General features: G+C 35.0%; 1 protein-coding gene and 1 pseudogene across 2 annotated transcripts in view; one reads left to right on the top strand and one right to left on the bottom strand.

The window, feature by feature from the left end:
- Positions 1–20,207, bottom strand: part of WRN (WRN RecQ like helicase) — a gene marked incomplete at both ends in the record, with an annotated part of 136,466 nt that overhangs the window by 22,587 nt on the left and 93,672 nt on the right. The window contains 7 exons of the mRNA XM_080710251.1: positions 392–506; positions 2,259–2,371; positions 2,608–2,683; positions 11,357–11,430; positions 12,288–12,360; positions 12,909–13,006; positions 13,082–13,252. Of these exons, the coding sequence (XP_080566377.1) occupies positions 392–506; positions 2,259–2,371; positions 2,608–2,683; positions 11,357–11,430; positions 12,288–12,360; positions 12,909–13,006; positions 13,082–13,252 (720 nt within the window). The remainder of the gene's footprint in view (positions 1–391; positions 507–2,258; positions 2,372–2,607; positions 2,684–11,356; positions 11,431–12,287; positions 12,361–12,908; positions 13,007–13,081; positions 13,253–20,207) is intronic.
- Positions 8,030–8,793, top strand: LOC308273060 (large ribosomal subunit protein uL22-like; annotated as a pseudogene). The gene is made up of 2 exons: positions 8,030–8,182; positions 8,369–8,793. The product of its transcript is annotated as a large ribosomal subunit protein uL22-like (transcript).

Below are 20,207 nucleotides of genomic sequence, written 5' to 3'. Positions count from 1 at the left end.
CCAAGCGCGGGGATTACAAGCGTGCTCCACCACGCCCAGCTTAGTATCATCTTTAAAAATAATAACTGACATGTTTTTACAACTATTTACTACAAAAACAATCTGAATTCATTTTCTTTTCTGTCTGTGAATGTTTTACTAGGGATTGAGCCAGGGGCATTCTTCCCTTAAACTTGTATCTCTATTTTTCTACTGGCCCCAAATCTGCAATCCTCCCATCTCAGCTTCCCAAGATTGTACCTGGCAAACTAAATTCATTTTGTAAGGATTCCATATAGAAATGCAAATAAAGGGCTAAAAGCTTGCTTTAGAAGCATGCTTTTGCAATGGTCACAAAGGTATTAATAAAAAGGTTATTCTCTAAGAGATCCCACAAAGCATAATAGTTTACCTGAATGTCATTTCCTTGGCAAAACTGTTTGATGACTTCTAACAGAGGAGCCAACATAGCAGCTTTGCCTTCAGAAACACCATCGATCTGTTTTACATTTTCAACTGTAGTTGGTCTATTGAAAGGAAGGAAGGAAGGATGAACGAAAAGGTTAAGACTCTGAAATAGTATCACTCCAACAATATAGCTGATGATGTTTAGCTTCACAATGATATTCAATAAATGTATTTTTATAAAAATCAAAACAATGTATTATACCAATAGTAATGTGTTATAATTCCTTTTTTTGATTCATTTCCACTTAAAGATTTGTTATTTTAACAATTAATGAATAAAACTACTACTACCTCCATCACCACAAAAACAGTACCTGCAGGAACTCGTCAAAAGGTGATAATCAGAAAGGAACAGGCTAACATTTTGTGTTGTACTTTGTTAACTCATTCAGAAATAAAGTGGAAAACTATGGGTTTTAACTAAAGACAAGAAGAAAGTCCTATTCTTTTTCCTCCCTATATAATGTTTACCTGAAACAGTAAAACTGTTAATGAGACTTTTAGCTCAATATTACTTACTGTGTCCAATATTCAAAAGACCGTATGATAACATCTCTTAAAGATCTGCCAGTCTAATGATTACCTCTTCCTTAACTATCTTCTCTGAATATTAAAATGTGGCCCTAGCATTGTTTACCAAAATAATTATTGTAAGATGAAAGCACTTGTAAGATTATGAGAATATCCTGCACTCAAATAGCATCTATTGAATAAAATTTAGTGAAAATATTTTTAAAGAAACTTTAAAGAAAACTACAATTACTCAACAACTATCCTTTAGGAATAATTTCTTTTAAATATTTATTAACCACATAGTGTTCATTAAACATTGTGCTCAGTGCTGGGAAAGACACCGAGATGTGGATCAAATATCTTTATTCACAGAGGTTAAAATCTAGAAGATGTAATATATGTCTACCACTAACTACAAAAATATTAATAAAGTACTGTGTAGTAAGTGCCATAAAAGCATGCTTAGAATTCACTTAAAAGTCCTTTAGAAACTCGAGAGAGGAATTACTTTGTTAATGAACACCATGGGAGGCTTCATGAAAGAAAGTAATAAAGATAGACCAATTTCCTATGAGGGGTTTTGAGGAATAAAAAAAATCACATGACGAAGCTACACTGTAAATATGTGAAAGTTGAATATTGAAAGGGGTCTTCAATAAATGGCAAATAAGCCTCAAGTAAACCATTCCAAACTCTGTGACTTGAATGAAAAAAGCAGGTTGGAGTCCATAAATGGAGAGATTTGAAATCTAGTCTAAAGAAGGTAAGACGGTAGGAAATCATTTCAGCAGAAGTATAACATATCTGATAAAGGAAGATTAACTTTGTACTGATATCAGAAAGAGTGACCAGTTAATAGGCTTCTGGTATCATGAAGAGGCAGGAAAACACAGAGACATATATCTAAGAACATTAAAAGAAAAAGATCTAAAAACCATTTAAATAAGAGGAAGAAATAATGAAAATAACAGATTTTAAATATGTGTACTTAAGAACAAGATAGCATGAGTAAACAAAATGGAGAATTCAGAGAGCTGTTTTGTCATTTGGATGAAATACATATGGAGAAGGTGAGTGGATGATGAGTTGGCTTTTATAGATGCTGCATCTGGTTGCTATAAACATAGCTGGGTTTCACTCATGTAGAAATGTGGAACTAAAGGTCAAAAGAGATTAGCACAATAGCACAGAAGATTTGGGAGTTACCTCCCAGATCTGATTGTTGTAAAATGAATGATACATTTTACAAATCTAGTATATCAAAGGAAAATAAACCAGAACATATGCAAATAGTTTACCTCATTTTGGCCATATCCAACAGTATCTTATTTGTTGCCAGAATGGCTGGGGGTATATCCATCTTACTGGCATGTCTCTGCCTAGCTTCTAACAATTTGCCATATAATATAGCCTGTACAAAACACAAATAAACAACTCAACACTTCATATACACAGAAAAAAAAAAAAACCCAGATTTTATTTTTAGGGCTTCAGATATCTTAAAATGAAAATAAGTACTTAACCTTAGGATGAAAATCTCAGATTCTGAGCTAAAAAATACTTTCTTAAACACAGGCAACAGATTTTTAAATATGCATAAATATTAATTCCCCTCTCAAATTAATTACCTTTTCACAAAAGCCTTACCTGAGTCTCTTGCTCCTGAGCTGAAATAACAGGCTCTGAGAAGCTGTGAGTTTTTTCTGATGACTGCAACATGATACTGAAATATTTAAAAGAAAATAAATAAAAATTTTTCTTTCCCCTAGTTTACTTTTTATTCTGCCCCTTAAATAAGACATTTTTCCAAGTCATTTTTCCAAGTCAGTATTAGCATTTATTCTTCTCAATGCCAAGCAACTTATTTCAAAAAATTGCAAAAATCTAGACAATAGTCTAGATTTTGGACATTTTGGATCAAATACATTCATTATAATGGTGAAATTAAAACTGCAATTTGAGTTCTTTACGGAATTAGTATGCTTAAGGACAGCATTTGTCCTATCCTCTTCCTAAACAAAAAGCTTTGAAAGAAAATATTCTTTATCCATACTGAAGATAACATTTCTTAACAGTAGTGATCCAATCTATGATTGTTGATGTGAAATCACTGATTTTGGTTGGTGGAGGAACATAAGGTTACTCAGAATTTTCTTCAAAATCAAACAATTCACATAAGGCAGAAAAAGCAGAGCCAGGTGTGGTGGTGCATGCCTGTAATCCCAGTACTTAGGAGGCCGAGACAGGAGGGTCACAGGCTTGCAGCAAGCCTCAGCAACTTGGCGAGGTCCTCCACAACTTAGTGAGACCCTGTTTCTAAATAAGAAATAAAATTGGGCGGGGCTGGGGTATAACTTGGATGTAGAATGCTTCTAGGTTTAGTCCCCATTACCAAAAGAAAAAAAAAAACCGAAAGTACTTCTGTTTTTTACTCCTCTGAAGAGGGAAAGACTGTACCCAATTAGCAAATGTGGTATGAAAGGTGCTGCCTAGCAAACTAGATATTGTAAAAGAAGCATTTATTATTAAATTAATTGTAAATAGAAAAAGTTAAATATATTGTCTAGAATGGTCTATATAAAACATCAAATTTAAAATAAGTTCTTGCTTCTCTATTCAGAAACTATGGTGTAAAGTTAGATTTCATTTCCACAATTACCAAATCCTATCACTAAAATAATTAAACTTGAACCTGAGGAAAGATAACTCCAGTTCAAAAAAATACTACTATCAGGTTAATTAAGAAAATAACAAATTTACTTTAAATTATATATTAGACTTCCGGGAAGATGGCGACCGAGAAAAGCAGGGCTTAAGAGTCCCGCTAACAACAAATCTCCATTACCACAAATTCAGCGCCTTTCATAGCCAGAAAACACCATCACCAGTGAAACAAAAAATCACCAGGCTCCAGAGAGAAAGCGGACTGAGAACAGAGCCACAGAGGAGATACACCGGCCTCGCGCCCGAGGACGCTGCAGACGCGGCAGCAGCGCCATACTGCCGGAGGCACCGGCGAATTCACAGGACGCCTACAGCAAGCCGAGGTGAGCCACTGTGGAACAGCTAGGTGGGATTTCTCCACGCAGAGAGCATCTAAAGCTCCCAGTGGCTGAGCTCAGCACACGCTGCAGGGATTCAGAGTAGAAATCAAAATCAAGAAGAAAAACGCCAGCCCCATAGCTGAGGGCGTAGCAGCGGCGCCATAATGCCACCGGCGGCAGCAGCAGCGAATTCAGCGAGGCCAGTACAGCTACATCTGCGTACTCAAGAACAGTGAGTCAAATTGCGGGCCACAGAGGAGAAATCCCAGTAATGTACTCCCTGGGACTTGACCCAGTGGGGGAGGGGCAGTGGCAGAGATATCACACCATAGGAGAACTTGCAACCTGGCACCCCCCACAGTCTAAAGCAGCCTCTATCGACTCTCTGGGTCAGAGACTCTGTGATAAAACCCAGTAAAGGAGTAGTGGGGTCCGAGATACTACTGACTCGAGATCCAGAACACCTTAAGGGAAGTCATAGTGACCCAAGGGAAGAACCCAGAGAAGGCACAAACATCGGAAATCATGGGAAAGAGGAATAATACTGGAGCAATTAATGCCCACAACCCCACAACATCAGAACCTGATAAAACAGAAAATCAGAGATTTCTAGAAGATCAAATCAGGAAAATAACTGTAGAAATAATAGAGGTGCTTCGAAAAGAACTCAGAGAGAGCCAAAAAGAGATAAAGGATGCAATTAATGAAGTAAAGGCCTCAATTCAAAGCACAAACAACCGATTAGAACACATGGAGAACAGAATCTCACTCTTAGAAGATGAGCAATCCAAATATGAACGCATAGTTTCTAATCTAGAAAAAAATATCCGACAGCAGGAATCTGATATTGAAGAAATTTGGGCCCATTTTAAGAGAGCTAACCTAAGAATAATTGGAATAGAGGAGGGAAAAGAAAGTGAAACCAAAGGGATCAATAATCTCTTCAAAGAAGTAATAGCAGAAAATTTTCCAAACATAGAGCAAGAGGTTGATACAAAGGTCCAGGAAACTTATAGAACTCCCTTTAGACAGGATCGGAGAAGAGGATCCCCACGCCACATAATTGTCAAAATGACCAATGTGGAAGCCAAGCAGAGAATCTTAAAGGCAACAAAAACAAAGGACCAAGTGACATTCAGAGGCAAACCAATTAGAATCACTCCAGACTTCCCAAACCAAGTCATGAGAGCCAGAAGGGCTTGGAGTAACACATTCCCAATTCTGAAAGAAAACAACTTCCAGCCAAAAATTTCCTACCCAGCAAAACTTTCTATCAAATTAGATGGAGAAATAAGAAGCTTCCATGACAAACAGAAACTGAAGGAATTTATGTCTTCAAAACCAGCGCTAGAGAAAATACTCAAAGAGATTAACTACAAAGAAAAATAGGTAACACACACCAGAACTAGAGAAACAAGATTTTCCATCCAACAGACAACTAAGACTGGTTATCTGTGGAGATTCATTATTTATGTTAGTCTTTTACCTATCTCTAAAGGGTATTGTTTGCCTTTATTGTTGTTAATTTTTAGGATTTCTAGTTGGAATATTAATATACCTTCAGATATAGCAATTGGAAATATTTTATCCCATTCTTTTAGTAACTGTTAACTGTTTACATTGTCTTTGGATATACAATATTTTTTTATTTTTTAGGGAGTTTGTATACGCTTCTGTTGCCTGTGCCATTGAAATCATATCCAAGAAATCACTGCCAATTTCAATGTTGTGAGGTTTAATGACCCAGATTTTCTCCTAAAAGTTTATAGTCTTAAGATTTATATTTAGGTCTTTTATCTATTTTGAGTTAATATTTGTATATGGGATTAGGTAAGGGTCCAATTTTATTCTTTTCCATGTAATTATTATGTTTCAACAATATTTAGTTAAAAGATTAATATTTCCACCACCAAATGTTCGTGGAAACCTTGTCAAAAATAACTTGACAATATAGGGAAGAATTTAGCTCTAGGCTTTTATTTAACGCCAACGGTTTATATATCTGCCTTTAGAACAGTACTACACTGTTTCAATTATTGTAGCTTTATATGGTTTGAAATCAGAAAATATATATCTTCTAGCTTTGTTCTTTTTCAAGATCGTTGTGGGTACCTAGAGTCCATATTCCATTTTAGGATAGATTTTTTTTCTGAAAAATAAATATACAAATATATGATAGTTTCACCTAAAAGATAGAAAAAAATATTCTCTGGTTAGAAAGAAAGCAAAAAGAAATATTGAAATATCATCTTTAAGTCATCAAAAGCTTGGTATCAGACAAATGAAACTGTTATGTGAGATTACCATTTTTAATTTTAGATAAATTGCCATAATACTAGATGTCAACTACTAAGCCAAGCATGGGAGGGAGGGATAGGGAGAGAATGGGGTGGGGATTGGGTGGGGGCTGACTGGGAAAAGTGTGCAAGTATGTCTACAAAAGTATATATCCTACTATGATGTATGAATACAGTGCACCAATAAAAAAAAAAGAAAAAAAAAAAAAAAAGAAGAAATAGGTAACACACACCAGAACCAGAGAAACAAGATTTTCCATCCAACAGACAACTAAGATTGGTTATCTGTGAAGATTCATTATTTATGTTAGTCTTTTACCTATCTCTAAAGGGTATTGTTTGCCTTTATTGTTGTTAATTTTTAGGATTTCTAGATGGAATATTAATATACCTTCAGATATAGCAATTGGAAATATTTTATCCCATTCTATTAGTAACTGTTAACTCTGTTTACATTGTCTTTGGATATACAATTTTTTTTTTTTTTTTTTTTTTAGGGAGTCTGTATACTCCTCTGTTGCCTGTGCCATTGAAATCATAACCAAGAAATCACTGCCAATTTCAATGTTGTGAGGTTTTATGACCCAGATTTTCTCCTAAAAGTTTATAGTCTTAAGATTTATATTTAGGTCTATTATCTATTTTGAGTTAATATTTGTATATGGGATTAGGTAAGGGTCCAATTTTATTCTTTTCCATGTAATTATTTTTTAACAATATTTAGTTAAAAGATTATCATTTTCACCACCAAATGATCATGGAAACCTTGTCAAAAATAACTTGACAATATAGGGAAGAATTTAGCTCTAGGCTTTTATTTAACTCCAATGTTTTATATATCTGCCTTTAGAATATTACTACACTGTTTCAATTAATGTAGCTTTATATGGTTTGAAATCAGAAAATATATATCTTCTAGCTTTGTTCTTTTTCAAGATCGTTGTGGGTACCTAGACTCCATATTCCATATTAGGATAGATTTTTTTCTGAAAAATAAATATATAAATATATGATAGTTTCACCTAAAAAATAGAAAAAAATATTCTCTGGTAAGAAAGAAAGCAAAAGGAAATATTTAAATGTTATCTTTAAGTCATCAAAAGCTTGGTATCAGACAAATGAAACTGTTATGTGAGATTATCATTTTTAATTTTGGATAAATTGCTATAATACTAGATGTCAACTACTAAGCCAAGCATGGGAGGGAGGGATAGGGAGAGAATGGGGTGGGGATTGGGTGGGGGCTGACTGGGAAAAGTGTGCATGTATGTCTACAAAAGTATGTATCCTACTATGATGTATGAATACAGTGCACCAATAAAAAAAATAAATAAATAAATTATGTATTAGTATTTACAGAATGTTCACCAATGTGCTATTTGCAAAATGACTTTCTACTATTTCACAAAAGTAATTGTATTATTGTATATACTGCATATAATCACAAAAGTAATTTTATTATTGTAGATAATGACAAAATTCTGGGTAATATTCCTGAGGCAGAAATATATGTTGAAAAAGTTTAATAATGTATTATCTATGAGTACTATCAGAGGTGCACAAAAGAAAAATTTTAAATCTATAGTGAATATCATATGGTAAATGGAGAGTGTATCCATGAAAGGAGTGTATCCAATAAACATCTCTATAATGTATCAATGTATACATTATTAAAGAAACATAAAGATAATAAGAGTTCCTGTAAGCCACTTAAGGTGGTTTGCGAAAATGATTCACTACTCTCTTGATCCAGGAAACTCCACAAAATCATGCAAATCAAGAGGTTCAAATCGACATGTTCATTTTAAGAACACCATGAAACTGCCCAGCCCATAAAGGTTATGCATATCCAAAAGCTACCAACTAGCCGGGTGTGGTGGCGTACGCTTGTAATCCCTGAGCTTGGGAGGCGGAGACAGGAGGATCGCGCAGGTTCGGAGCCAGCCGTGCTAGCTTAAGAGACCGTTTCCAAATAAAATATAAAATAGGTCTGGGAGTATAGCCGAAGGAAGAAGGGCTTCTAGGAACCCCAGTACCACCAAAAAAAAAAAAAAAAAAAAAAAAAAGCTACTAACTATCTGAAAGATGTAACTTTAATAAAGCAGTTTGTAATGTGTGCCATTCTATCGTTATAATGATGGAGTTGATAGGTGTCCAGGCCAGACACTGGGGCTGGACACAGGGTCAGTGGCCCAAAAGAGTGCTGAATTTTTGCTGCACATGCTTAAAAATGCAGACCACAATGCTGAAATCAAGGGTTTAGATGTTGATTTTCTGGTCATCAAACATCTTCAGGTAAACAAAGCCCCCAAGATGTGCCGCTGAACTTACAGAGATTATGGAAGGATTAACCTGTACAGGAGCTTCCCTGCCACATTGAGATGATTCTCGCTAAGGAGCAGATTATGCCTAAAGCAGAAGAGGAGGTTGCACAGAAGAAAAAGATATCCCAGAAGAAACTGAAGAAATAAAAACTTATGGCTCAGGAATAAATTCAGGATTAAATAAATGCAAATAAGAGTATTAAAAAAACAAGAATTTTTAGCAATTAAATATTTGATAACTAAAATTCAATATTCAGTAGGTTGAAGGCATTAAAAAGTAAAGGAACTCTCTAATAGAGTAAAAAAAAACAAAAAGAAATTGATATAGAAGAAAATAAAAATTAGTAAAAGGAATATTAAAATCAAGCAAAGAGGCCGGGTGTGATAGTGTATGCTTGTAATCCCAGCACTTGGGAGGCTGAGACAGGAGGATCACACAGGTTTGAAGCCAACCTCAGCTACTTAGTGAGGCTCTCAGCAACTTAGTGAGACCCTGTTTCCAAATAAATTATAAAATAGGTCTGGGAGTATATCCCAGAGGTAGAAAAGCCCCTGTGTCCCACCCCCAGTACCACAAAAAAAAAAAAAAAAAGAAAGAAAAAGAAAAAAAGAGAAAAAGTTATTTACACCAGGAAAAATAAAGGTGGTGGCCACAACAAGTTTGGCTTAGTAGTATATAATATTTGTGTGGTAATAATAATGTAAAATCATTAATTTGGTCATTAATATGACCAAAACTTGTAATATAATGTAATAAGGTCTAAAGGACTAAAGGACAGAAATATTATGTGGTAATATTACGTTGGTACGATTATAAGAGGGAAAATCTACCCCAACAGGAAGTCAATAGAAAATTTCAAAACTTGCTATATAAAAAATGGTAGCTTTAGCCAGGTGTGGTGTTGCACGCTTGTGATCCCAGCATTTGTGAGGCTGAGACTGGAGGGTCATGGTTCGAGGACAGCCTCAGCTACTTAGTGAGGCTCTTTGCAACTCAGTGAGACCCGGTTTCAAAAAAAAGAATAAAAAATAGGGCAGGGGGTGTAGCTTGGAGGTCGAATTCCCCTGGGTTCCATCCCCAGACCTGCAAAACATAAAAAATAAAAAGTAGCCTAAGCATATCACTTAGAAATATGGAGGCAAGTACCAGAGAAACCAGCTAGAAGATTTAAGAATGCTTGCTTTGAGAATAGAACAGTGTGTTTGGGAAGGATGTAGTCTGGTATGCTTTGTTATAAGCCTCTAAGTACTAACTGACTTTTTATATGTATTATTTGGTGAAAATTTAAATGAATTTTAAAATAATGTTTATCAATATACAAGCATCCTGCTTACTTCTGCACACTAAGTCCATACATTTCAATTAACTTCTGGACCATTCCACAGTTATCTCAAACTCAGTATGTCTGTCACTAACCTGGACTTTAACCTGAGCCTCTAAATTACCAATCTCTCACCCGTTTCCTTGTTCCCTTATATTCTCCAGTGAAGGGAAGAATGATCCAGCAGTCAAAGACAGAATTGAAGTCATTTTCAAGCCCTCCACTGTCTTTACTCCACCTGTCCTTTCAATCACCTAGTCCTAACAAGTCTGTCTCCAAGCTAGAGCTCAGTGCTGGAGTGCTGGCAACAAGTGTGATACCCTGGGATCAATCCCCAGTCCCCACCCCACACCACCTATCCTAAATATCTTTTTTATGTACTTTTATTTGGTACATTGTAATTACACATCACACTGGAGTACTGAGTGACAGAAACATACATACACACAACTCTCTCCATGTCCACTGCCACTTTCCTTACCTATGCTGCCAACGTCTCTTAAAAATGCCGCTGCAGCAGCCTCCCTGTTTATGCTCCTACAACTCTGACCCTCCTGCAATCCACTGCCTTCACAACAAAGTTAAAAATCAGCGGTTGCACACAACAGTCCACAGGCCATATCCATCTATTTTGGTTAGGGCTATTAATTAAAAATGTGGTTTTACCACTTTTAAAGGGTTAAAATATCAAAAGAAGAACATTCTGACATGCTAAATTATATAAAATATAAGCTTTAATATCCACAAATAAAGTTTTATTGGAATACAGCCACACTTACTCTTTCACATATTATCAGTGTCTTTGAGCTTATAACAGCAATGTTGAACATTTGTGCCAGAAGCTTTGGCCTTCAACACAAGTCAAAGAGCCTACAAGTACAATAGGTACACTGCTTTTACCCTCTTCTCATTCTTATGTTTAGCATCTTATGTTCCCAATAATTCTTTTTGAAAATAAAGTAGGTAATTTCATATAAATACAATAATAGTAGTTACATGCTAGCGGTAGATAAATATGGATTTGAAAGCCATCTCTACCATTACTGATAATGTATGCTCATGAACAAGCTAGTTAACCCTTGGTATCTCCAACTACAGAATAGGGAGAAATTATAGTACCTAACTCATGGCTGTTGTAAGAACTAAATGACACATTTCATATGAAAATCTTGGCATTTAACATAGAATCTGGCAAACAGTAACACCTAATAAATGTTAGCTATTAAATTAATATTAATACTACCATTATATGGGTCAGCTTTAATAATTATATTACTGAAGGTTTATGATTTTTTAACTCCCTTTTGCCAATGAAATAGATCAATATTTGATAGTATATTTCCCTTTAGAAAAAAAAAACTAGTCTTGATAATGTTATGTATATAAAATAAAAACTTAGAACTCTATACCTTTTTTTAAGAATATTACTCCCAGAAGACATTTTATCAGGTGCTTTGTAAGAATACATCTTCTTCCAGTTAGACTGCTTGCAAAATATAAAGATCCATTTTAAAAAAATTAGAGGTTTCAATAAGCATTTAAATATAAAGGAAAAAAAGATATAAAATCTCACTGTAACATTTTTTCCTCTAACCAGGTTATTAGATAAACCAATTCAAAGTAAACTCTAAAGGTATCAATTGCTAAGATTCTAAAGATATAAAAAATACAACCCAATAGCCAAGTGTTATGGTGCATGCCTCTAATTGTAGCACTCAGGAGGCTCAGACAGGAGGATGGCAAGTTTGAGGTCTGCCTGGGAAACTTAATGAGAACTGTGTCAAAATAAAAAGGGATAGAGTATAGCTCAGTGAGTTCAATCCCCAGAACAAACAACACACACACACACACACACACACACCCCAGAAAAAGCACACTGGAAACTATGCCACATTTGTCCATTTTCCATGTTCTAACTAACTAAAGTTAGCCTGTGGGTTAAGTATTTAATCTGTCATAGCTAAGATCCCAATAAAATAATAAAATATGTGCGAGTGTGTGCATTTATATTTGTATGTTGTGATACCTTTCATAAGAATATTTAGGAATCTGATTTATTTTTCTAACAGTATTATATTGTTTAAAAACTCCAAGTCAAATAAGTTACCAAATAGGCTCAAAAGAATCAAACTAAGCTACTTGCTCATATTTTTTCATTCTATTGGCTCCAGAATCATGTCTCTCATGTTTGTCTGTGTACATACAACTTCTATTTCCAATTTATGGTTTGTTATGTGACATTTTTCTCCTTAGTTAGAGGAAATAAACATATAACATTTTAAAATAGGAGTTGCATTAATAAGGAATGAAATTAATAAGAACCACATCTTTAAAACAAACCTTCTCTGTAGCTGATTCAACTGGTATTTGATTAGAGGAATTCTGTTCAGTGCCTGAGGATACAGCTTTAGAACTGAAAAATAGTAAAATTATCTCAAATGTTAAAATTCAATTATCTAATCATGAATCATACCCCACTCTCAGAAAAGCAGATGAGATATTATCCCTTGGAGACTCACAACATTGAAATTTGAACAACTTGGAGACTAATTTTAAAAGGAAGCAGTTTAAAAAAAAAACTGATACATGATCAATCACATGTAAAGACACTAAAAAGTAGGAAACAAGTATATTCCATTCCCACCTTCTACATATAAGATGAAGTATGTGAATTATTCAGGATTCATCTCAATGTGGCTAAATCAATGGAAAAAAAGCTTTCTAAATATGATGGCCAGCTACTTCCTATCAATCAATATAGTATTCTATGATTTATCTTTTTCTCATAGATCCTTTGCCTCAAACTGATTAAAGTATAAAAAAGAAACAGTTCATTTACCTGAATGGTAACTATAAATTGGTATAAATTGAATCATTTAAACACCAACAAAACCACAAAGGTAACAGGCAAAAAAAGAAAACAAAGAAACAACAACAACAACAAAGAAACTAAAAAAATACCTTGGTTGAAGAAACTTCCTTTGATGTAATTCTCCATTACCCTGAACAATAAGTCTCTGAGGAGGTTCTGTACTGGCTTTACCAAGCCAAGTTTTACCCTACAAAAAGCAAGAAGAATCTTAATGTATAATGAGAAGAACTAAGTCAAACAGGTAGATTTCTAAACTGTTTACCTTTTTTGTAAGGGTGCAAATCTTTGCAAATTTATTATGACCAGGAACTTCTGTCAAGAAGCCTTCAGTTATGAGGTGACGGGAAAGGGCCTTCCACCAACTCTCCGGTTGATCCTTCCCAGAGCCAAAGAAATTGTGACTGCGATATTTATCTGCAATACGCTGAGAACTCTGAAATTAGGAAACAAATCACTATCTAAAGATATATTCAATTAAATAGACAAATAAAAGACAAATCAAGCCGGGTATGGTGGCACACACTTTGTAATCCCAGCATTGGTGAGGCTGACAGGAGGATCACAATTTATGGAGAGCTTAATCTACTTTGCAACTCAGTGAGACCCTGTATCAAAAATAAAAATAATAAGGCCGGGCATGATGGCGCATGATTGTAATCCCCGCGCTTGGGAGGCAGAGACAGGAAGATCGCACAGGTTCGAAACCAGCCTCTCTGGCTTAAGAGACGCTGTTTCCAAATAAATTTAAAAAAAAATAGGTCTGGGAGTATAGCACAGAGGTAGAAGGGTTTCCAGGAACCCCAGTACCATATAATAAATAAATAAATAAATAAATAAATAAATAAATAAATACGAGTGATGTTCGGAGGTATAATGCCCCAGGTTCCATCCCCAATAATGCAAAAAAAAAAGACAAATCAATGTATTAATTCTTAGAATTTAATAAAAATTCAGTTTTAAAAAGCCTAAAAAAAAGTTATCCTGCTTGTTCTGAATATCAAACTCAGAAATAAATATAAAATCAAAATAGTGTGTCTATTTATTACTAATTATTAATATGTTCTACATATTACTTGTATTTCCCAATGTATAGGTATGGATATGTGTTTGGAATATTTAATCTTTGCTATTTATATCTTATATCTTTGATTAACATATGGTATTGTTTTAAAAAGTGACTGTAATGTACAGCTCAATTCTGAAACCATGAATGCTAAAAGATGATGAGAGGCAGGTGTGGTGGTACATGCTTATAATCCCAGTACTTGGAAGACTGAGACAGGAGGATTGCAGGTTCATGGACAGATTTGGCTACTTAGTGAGGCCCTCCATAACTTGGTGAGACCTTGTTTCAAAAATAAAGAATAAAATATAGAGCTGGGGTATAGCTCAGAGACAGAATGCCCCTGGGTTCAATCCCCAGTGCCGGAAAAAAAAAAAAAAAAAAAGATAATGAAACCTGATACTCTTGGAACAATTCATGGCTTCCTTGAATGGTTATTTTTACTATGCTTTTAAGTTTAATCATGTGATATGGCTGCTTCACTGAGATACACCAGGAAAAACAGGTACATGTTAAAGAGTTGATGTTGTGAGGTATTTTTTTTCCTAAGTGAATTAAAAATTGTTATGGGAGACTCTTCATAGTCATTAATTTCTAGAAACATTGAGAAGTCTGTTCTGTGCAAATTCTCTTCTCCTGTAACAAAGGCTACTCTGCCCACCTACACTCCCTATAAAGTTCTTTTCCATTCACTTTGCCTCTTTCTTTCATCCTATACATTTAAAAATGTAAGGTAGAGCCGGCCATGGTGGCTCACACTTGTAACCCCAGCACTTGGGAGGCTGAGACATGAGCATCACACAAGTTCAAAGCCATCCTCTGCTACTTAGTGAGGCTCTCAGCAACTTAGTGAGACCCTATTTCCAAATAAAATATAAATTACATGGGAGTATAGTCCAGAGGTAGAAAAGCCCACAGTTGCTTCTGTCTAATGTACTTGAAGTGAATATGGCAGATGGTAATTCAAGGGCCATTCTAACCTCTATCCACTTCTTCTGCTGCACAATCTGGGAAGTTACAAACTATTTCTCAAACTTTATTTCAGCCAGGGTTCTAGATATGATTTAAGTCTGCTCTTCAGATGTATACTTACATGTCATGTAAAAAGCAGGATATGAGGCAAAGGCTAATCTGCTACTTTTATAGATATGAGTCTGAAGGTGTTTTCTTTTTATGAATGTTAAAAAGGAACCCAGCAAACAACTAGCTTCATAAGTATCAAGAGGCATTCATTTTTTGTTGATAGAGATTATATAGCACAAATTCTCAGGACTAGCAAAGACAAATCTTTCCTGATTTGTTTTCCCAAAATAAAATACTTAGGAATAAACCTAACCAAGGAAATAAAAGACCCCTACAAAGAAAATTATAAAACATTAAAAAAGGAAATTGAAGACCTTAGAAGATGGAAGGATCTTTCATGTTCTTAGATAGGCAGAATAAATATCATCAAAATGGCCATTCTTTCAAAACTGATCTACAGATTCATAACAATACCCATTAAATTACCAAAGTCAGTTGGTACAAAAACAGATACATAGAACAATGGAGCAGAACAGAAGACTCAGAAACAAATCAACACCCTTACAATAAATTGATTTTTGACAAAGGGGCCCAAAACATAAAATGGAAAAACTATAGCTTCTTCAACAAATGGTGTTGAACCATGGTTAAAACCGATTATTCAAATTCAGAAAAATGGAAATAAACTCCAGTTTCTCACCCTGCACAAGAGTCAATTCAAGATGGATCAAAGACTTGGAAATCAGACCAGAGATCTTGCAGCTCCTTGAAGAGGGCATTGGTCGAGCATTGTAACACATAGGCACAGGTAAAAATTTTCTCAACAAGACCCCAAAGGCACAAGAAACTAAAACGGCAGATCAATATGTGGGGTTACATTAAACTGAAAAGCTTCTGTAAAGCAAAGAAAACAGAATCAAGAGAATGGGAGAAAATTTTTGCCAACTATTCCTTCCATAAAGGACTAATGTCTAAAATATACAGAGAACACAAGAAACTCCACATTAAGAAAACAATGACCCAATCAAAAATGGGCAAGTGAACTAAATAGACACTTCACAAAAGAAAAAATTCAAATGGCCAATAAATGCATGAAAAATACTCAATATCATTAGCAATCAGAGACATGCAAATCAAAACTACCCTGAGATTTCACCTAACTCCAACTAGAATGGCAAAAATTCAAAATACAAACAACAACAAAAGCTGGTGATGATGTGGAGAAGTGGGAACTCTAACACACTGTTGGTGGGATTGCAAAGTAGTGCAACCACTTTGGAAAAGAGTATGGAGGATCTTCAGAAGAATGGGAATGAAACCACCATATGATCCAGTAATATCTCTGATGGGTATCTACCCAAAAAAAAAAAAAAAGGAAACCAAACTACCAAACGAATGCATGTGTATCTATGGTCATAGCCTCAGAATTCACAATTGCTAAACTCTGGAACCAGACAAGATGTCCATCAACAGATGAATGGATTACAAACCTATGGGATATGTATACAATGGAATTTTACTCAACCATAAAGAAGAACAAAATTATGTCATTTACAGTGAAATAGATGGAACTGAAAAATATTATGCTAAATGAGATTAGTCAGTCACAAAAAGTAAGAAATCAGCCAGGCATGGTGGCATACACTTTTAATCCCAGCAGTTGGGAGGCTGAGACAGGAGGATTGCACAGGTTCAAAGTTGGCCTCAGCTACTGATTGAGGTTCTCAGCAACTTAGTAACTTAGTGAGACCCTATTTCCAAATAAAGTATAAAATAGGTCTGGGAGTATACCCCGGAGGTAGAAAAGCCCCTGGGTTCCACCTCTAACACCACACACACACACACACACACACACACACACACACACACACAAGTAAGAAATCAGATACTTTCCCTAATATGCAAAAGCTAGGGAGAAAAAGACTCATAGGAAGAACTCTAGACAAAGAAGGAAAAACCATAGATGAGTAAATAAGGAAGCCTAACTGGGGGTAACGGGAGAGAGGAAAAGGGAAATTCTCTAATGTACATGACGTACATTCACAGAAATATCAATCACTAAGCCAAACATGAGGAGAGAAGGCAGAGAATGAGGTGGAAACTGGAAAAGGGCTAAATAAGTGATGTGTGTATTTATGCCTCTACCATCTTATATTCCATTAAGATATATGACTACAATGTACCAATAAAAATTAAAAATAAAACAGGTAGAGAAATGACATTTAGGAATCCTTAAGTTTAAAGACATATTGCTTTAATACTTAAAAATCTTCCCAAGTATATGACACACAAAAAATCATATCACTGATACATACTAATACAATTATGTCATTGACTACTATTTCTAACACAGAGATTTCCAAAATAGCCTACTTAAGGTCAATCCTTTGAAAAAGGAAGCTAGAATGAAACCAGGTAAAGTAGACTAAGTTCCCACTAGAGACACATGTAGCAGAGCCTAAAAACAGATGGAAATAAAGGCTTCCAAGAGTATCAGTTAACAAGAGTCTATAATCTGATCTCTATTTTTTCTTTTTTTTTTCTTCTTTTTTTTTTTGCAGGTCTGGGGATGGAACCCAGGAGCATTTGACCTCCAAGCTATACCCCCTACCCTATTTTTTATTCTTTATTTTGAAACAAGGTCTCACTAAGTTGCAGAGGACCTCACTAAGTAGCGGAGGCTGTTCACGAACTGCAATCCTCCAGCCTCAGCCTCCCAAATGCTGAGATTACAAGCATGTGCCAATAATAGCTAAGTAATGAATTTTAGTATCATGATTATTACATTTACAAAACTGTAATTATAGCCAGGCGTGGTAGTGCAGGCTTGTAATCCCCGCGCCTGGGAGGCAGAGACAGGAGAATTGTGCAGGTTCGAAGTCAGCTGCGCTGGCTTAAGAGACCCTGTTTCAAAAAATTAAAAAGTATAAAATAGGTCTGGGAGTGTAGCCCAGAGGTAGAAGGGCTTTCAGGAACCCCAGTACCACCATAAATAAATAAATAAATAAATTAATTAATTAAAATGTTATTATAACAAGACTTAAGCAAATATAATGCCCACATACATGTCATCTTTCTTATTAATAATGCTCACCTATGCTTACCCTCACTTGGGGTTCATTTGAGCAAAATGTTTAAAAGCAAACATCATAAATGTAGGGTAGACAAATGCAAAAATCTCATGTACAGCATGAGCACTATAATTAACAGAAAAGCACTATATATGGAATTTTGCTGAATGAAGAGATTTTAGAAAAGATGGATAACCATATGAGATGATGGGTATGTTATTTTGCTTCACTAAAGTAACCATTTTACTACATATAACATATCATCATGCTATATACCTTAAGTACCTTAAATACACACAAAAAATATTTTAAAATAAATTAAATAAGCCTAACATGGTGGTACACACTTGTAATTGCAGCATTTGGGAGTCTGAGACAGAAAAATCATGGTTTAAAGGCAGTCTTAGCTACTTAGTAAGGCCCTTTGCAACTCAGTGAGACCCTGTTTCAAAATAAAAAATAAAAAATAGGGTTGCGGGTATAGCTCAGAGGTAGCATGCCCCTGGGTTCCATCCCCAGTACTACAAAATAAATAAATAAATAAATAAATAAATAAATAAATAAATAAAACATCACAGAATTTCAAAGCCTGAAGGAAAGTTGGAGCTATTTGATCTAAGTCATCTTCTATTCATTTGTTAACAAATAATCAGAAGCTCAAAGACATTATGTCAAACTATGTATATATACTATGGTAGGATTAGAACATAGGCCTCGAGCCGGGCATGGTGGCGCAGGCTTGTAATCCCAGCATTTGGGAGGCTGAGACCTGGAGGATCGCGGTTCACGGACAGCCTCAGCTACTTAGTGAGGCCCTCTGCAAATCAGTGAGACCCGGTTTCAAAATAAAGAATAAAAAATAGGGCAGGGGGTGGAGCTCGGAGGTCAAATGCCCCTGGGTTCCATCCCCAGACTCGCCAAAAAAAAAAAAAAATAGGCCTCCACACCACTAGCTCTAATTTTTATTTTTATGCAGGCACTCGTGCCCACATGCACAAAACACACACACACACACACACACACACACACACACACACACACACCCTAATATACATACATGTGTAGGCTCTTAAACAAGATTATAGTCATATCTCTGGCAAGTTCCTTAATTGTGTGTTTATCACTTTGCCTGAGAAACAAGTATAATAATAGTTCCTATATAATGTGGATATTCTATAGATTAAGTAAGAAAGTAAGGCAGAGCCTGGCTCAGTTATATTAATTTTTTTTTGTTTTTTTACTAGATACTTTAACTTGAGCTGAATTTCTTAATCTGACAGTATCTAGTCACTTTTCCCTAAAACACTTGCTAATGGTCCTATACATCTGCCCGCCTTTGAGTAAGAGCTCGACTGCTTGCAAATTAGTAACACCAAAGGTATTTGATTGCCTTACTAGCATTACTAGCTCTTTAGATACTAAAAATTATTCTTCTAGCTTTTCCTTTCCTATGCAAAAAAAAATCTTGACATGATCACATCTACTAGTATGAAGCAATTAGACTTTTTCTAATTAGTTAGGAGTAAGTTTCTCTTATAAACTAGAATCATTATAAATACTGTGTACTATGTGAATAAATTTACATTGTCTTGTTTACATGTTAATCACCATGCAGAGAATAAATTATCTTTGCTCTTTGATAAAAAGCATCTCTGTCTTATAGGAATCATATATTCTCATTTCAAATAGAAACCTAAACTAAGCCAGTAACATTTAACATTTTTTAAAAGTATCTGATAAGGATTGAACAACAACATGCTTAATGAGTTCTCTGACCACGTCATCCTCCATTAATTGCTTACATGGTCTAGTTAACTTAATTTTCTGGCTTATCTACTGATAGAAGAAAACTGCTATAGAGAAAATACAAAGATTTGAGTATTGATTTTTAAGGATGGCACAATTTTATATATATATCACTTATCAATCAACCACAAATCTTCATTCTAGTATCTCTACATCATTTGATCAAACAAAATGTACTAGACTAGTAGTGAGGAAAGCTGCTCGCTCATCCTGATTCTGGAACAAAATGGCAGTTTAACCCCAGGCCATTAACTTTCATCTCAAGTTTCAACTTTAGTGAAACAAGCTGATAGGGCAAAAGTCTTTTTACCAGTCTTTGCTTTATAAGCCTATATACTTCTATAGGATGAAGTCTCAAATATGGGAAATTTTCATCTCATTCTTTAACCTTATAAATCAGATAAAAAAAAAGAGTCAACAAAACT

This window comes from Muscardinus avellanarius (assembly GCF_963383645.1).
Source record: "Muscardinus avellanarius genome assembly, chromosome: 14".
NCBI classification, from domain to species: domain Eukaryota; kingdom Metazoa; phylum Chordata; class Mammalia; order Rodentia; family Gliridae; genus Muscardinus; species Muscardinus avellanarius.
The sequence above is the reverse complement of the archived record's forward strand: the minus strand, read 5'-3'. Positions and strand labels throughout refer to the sequence as shown.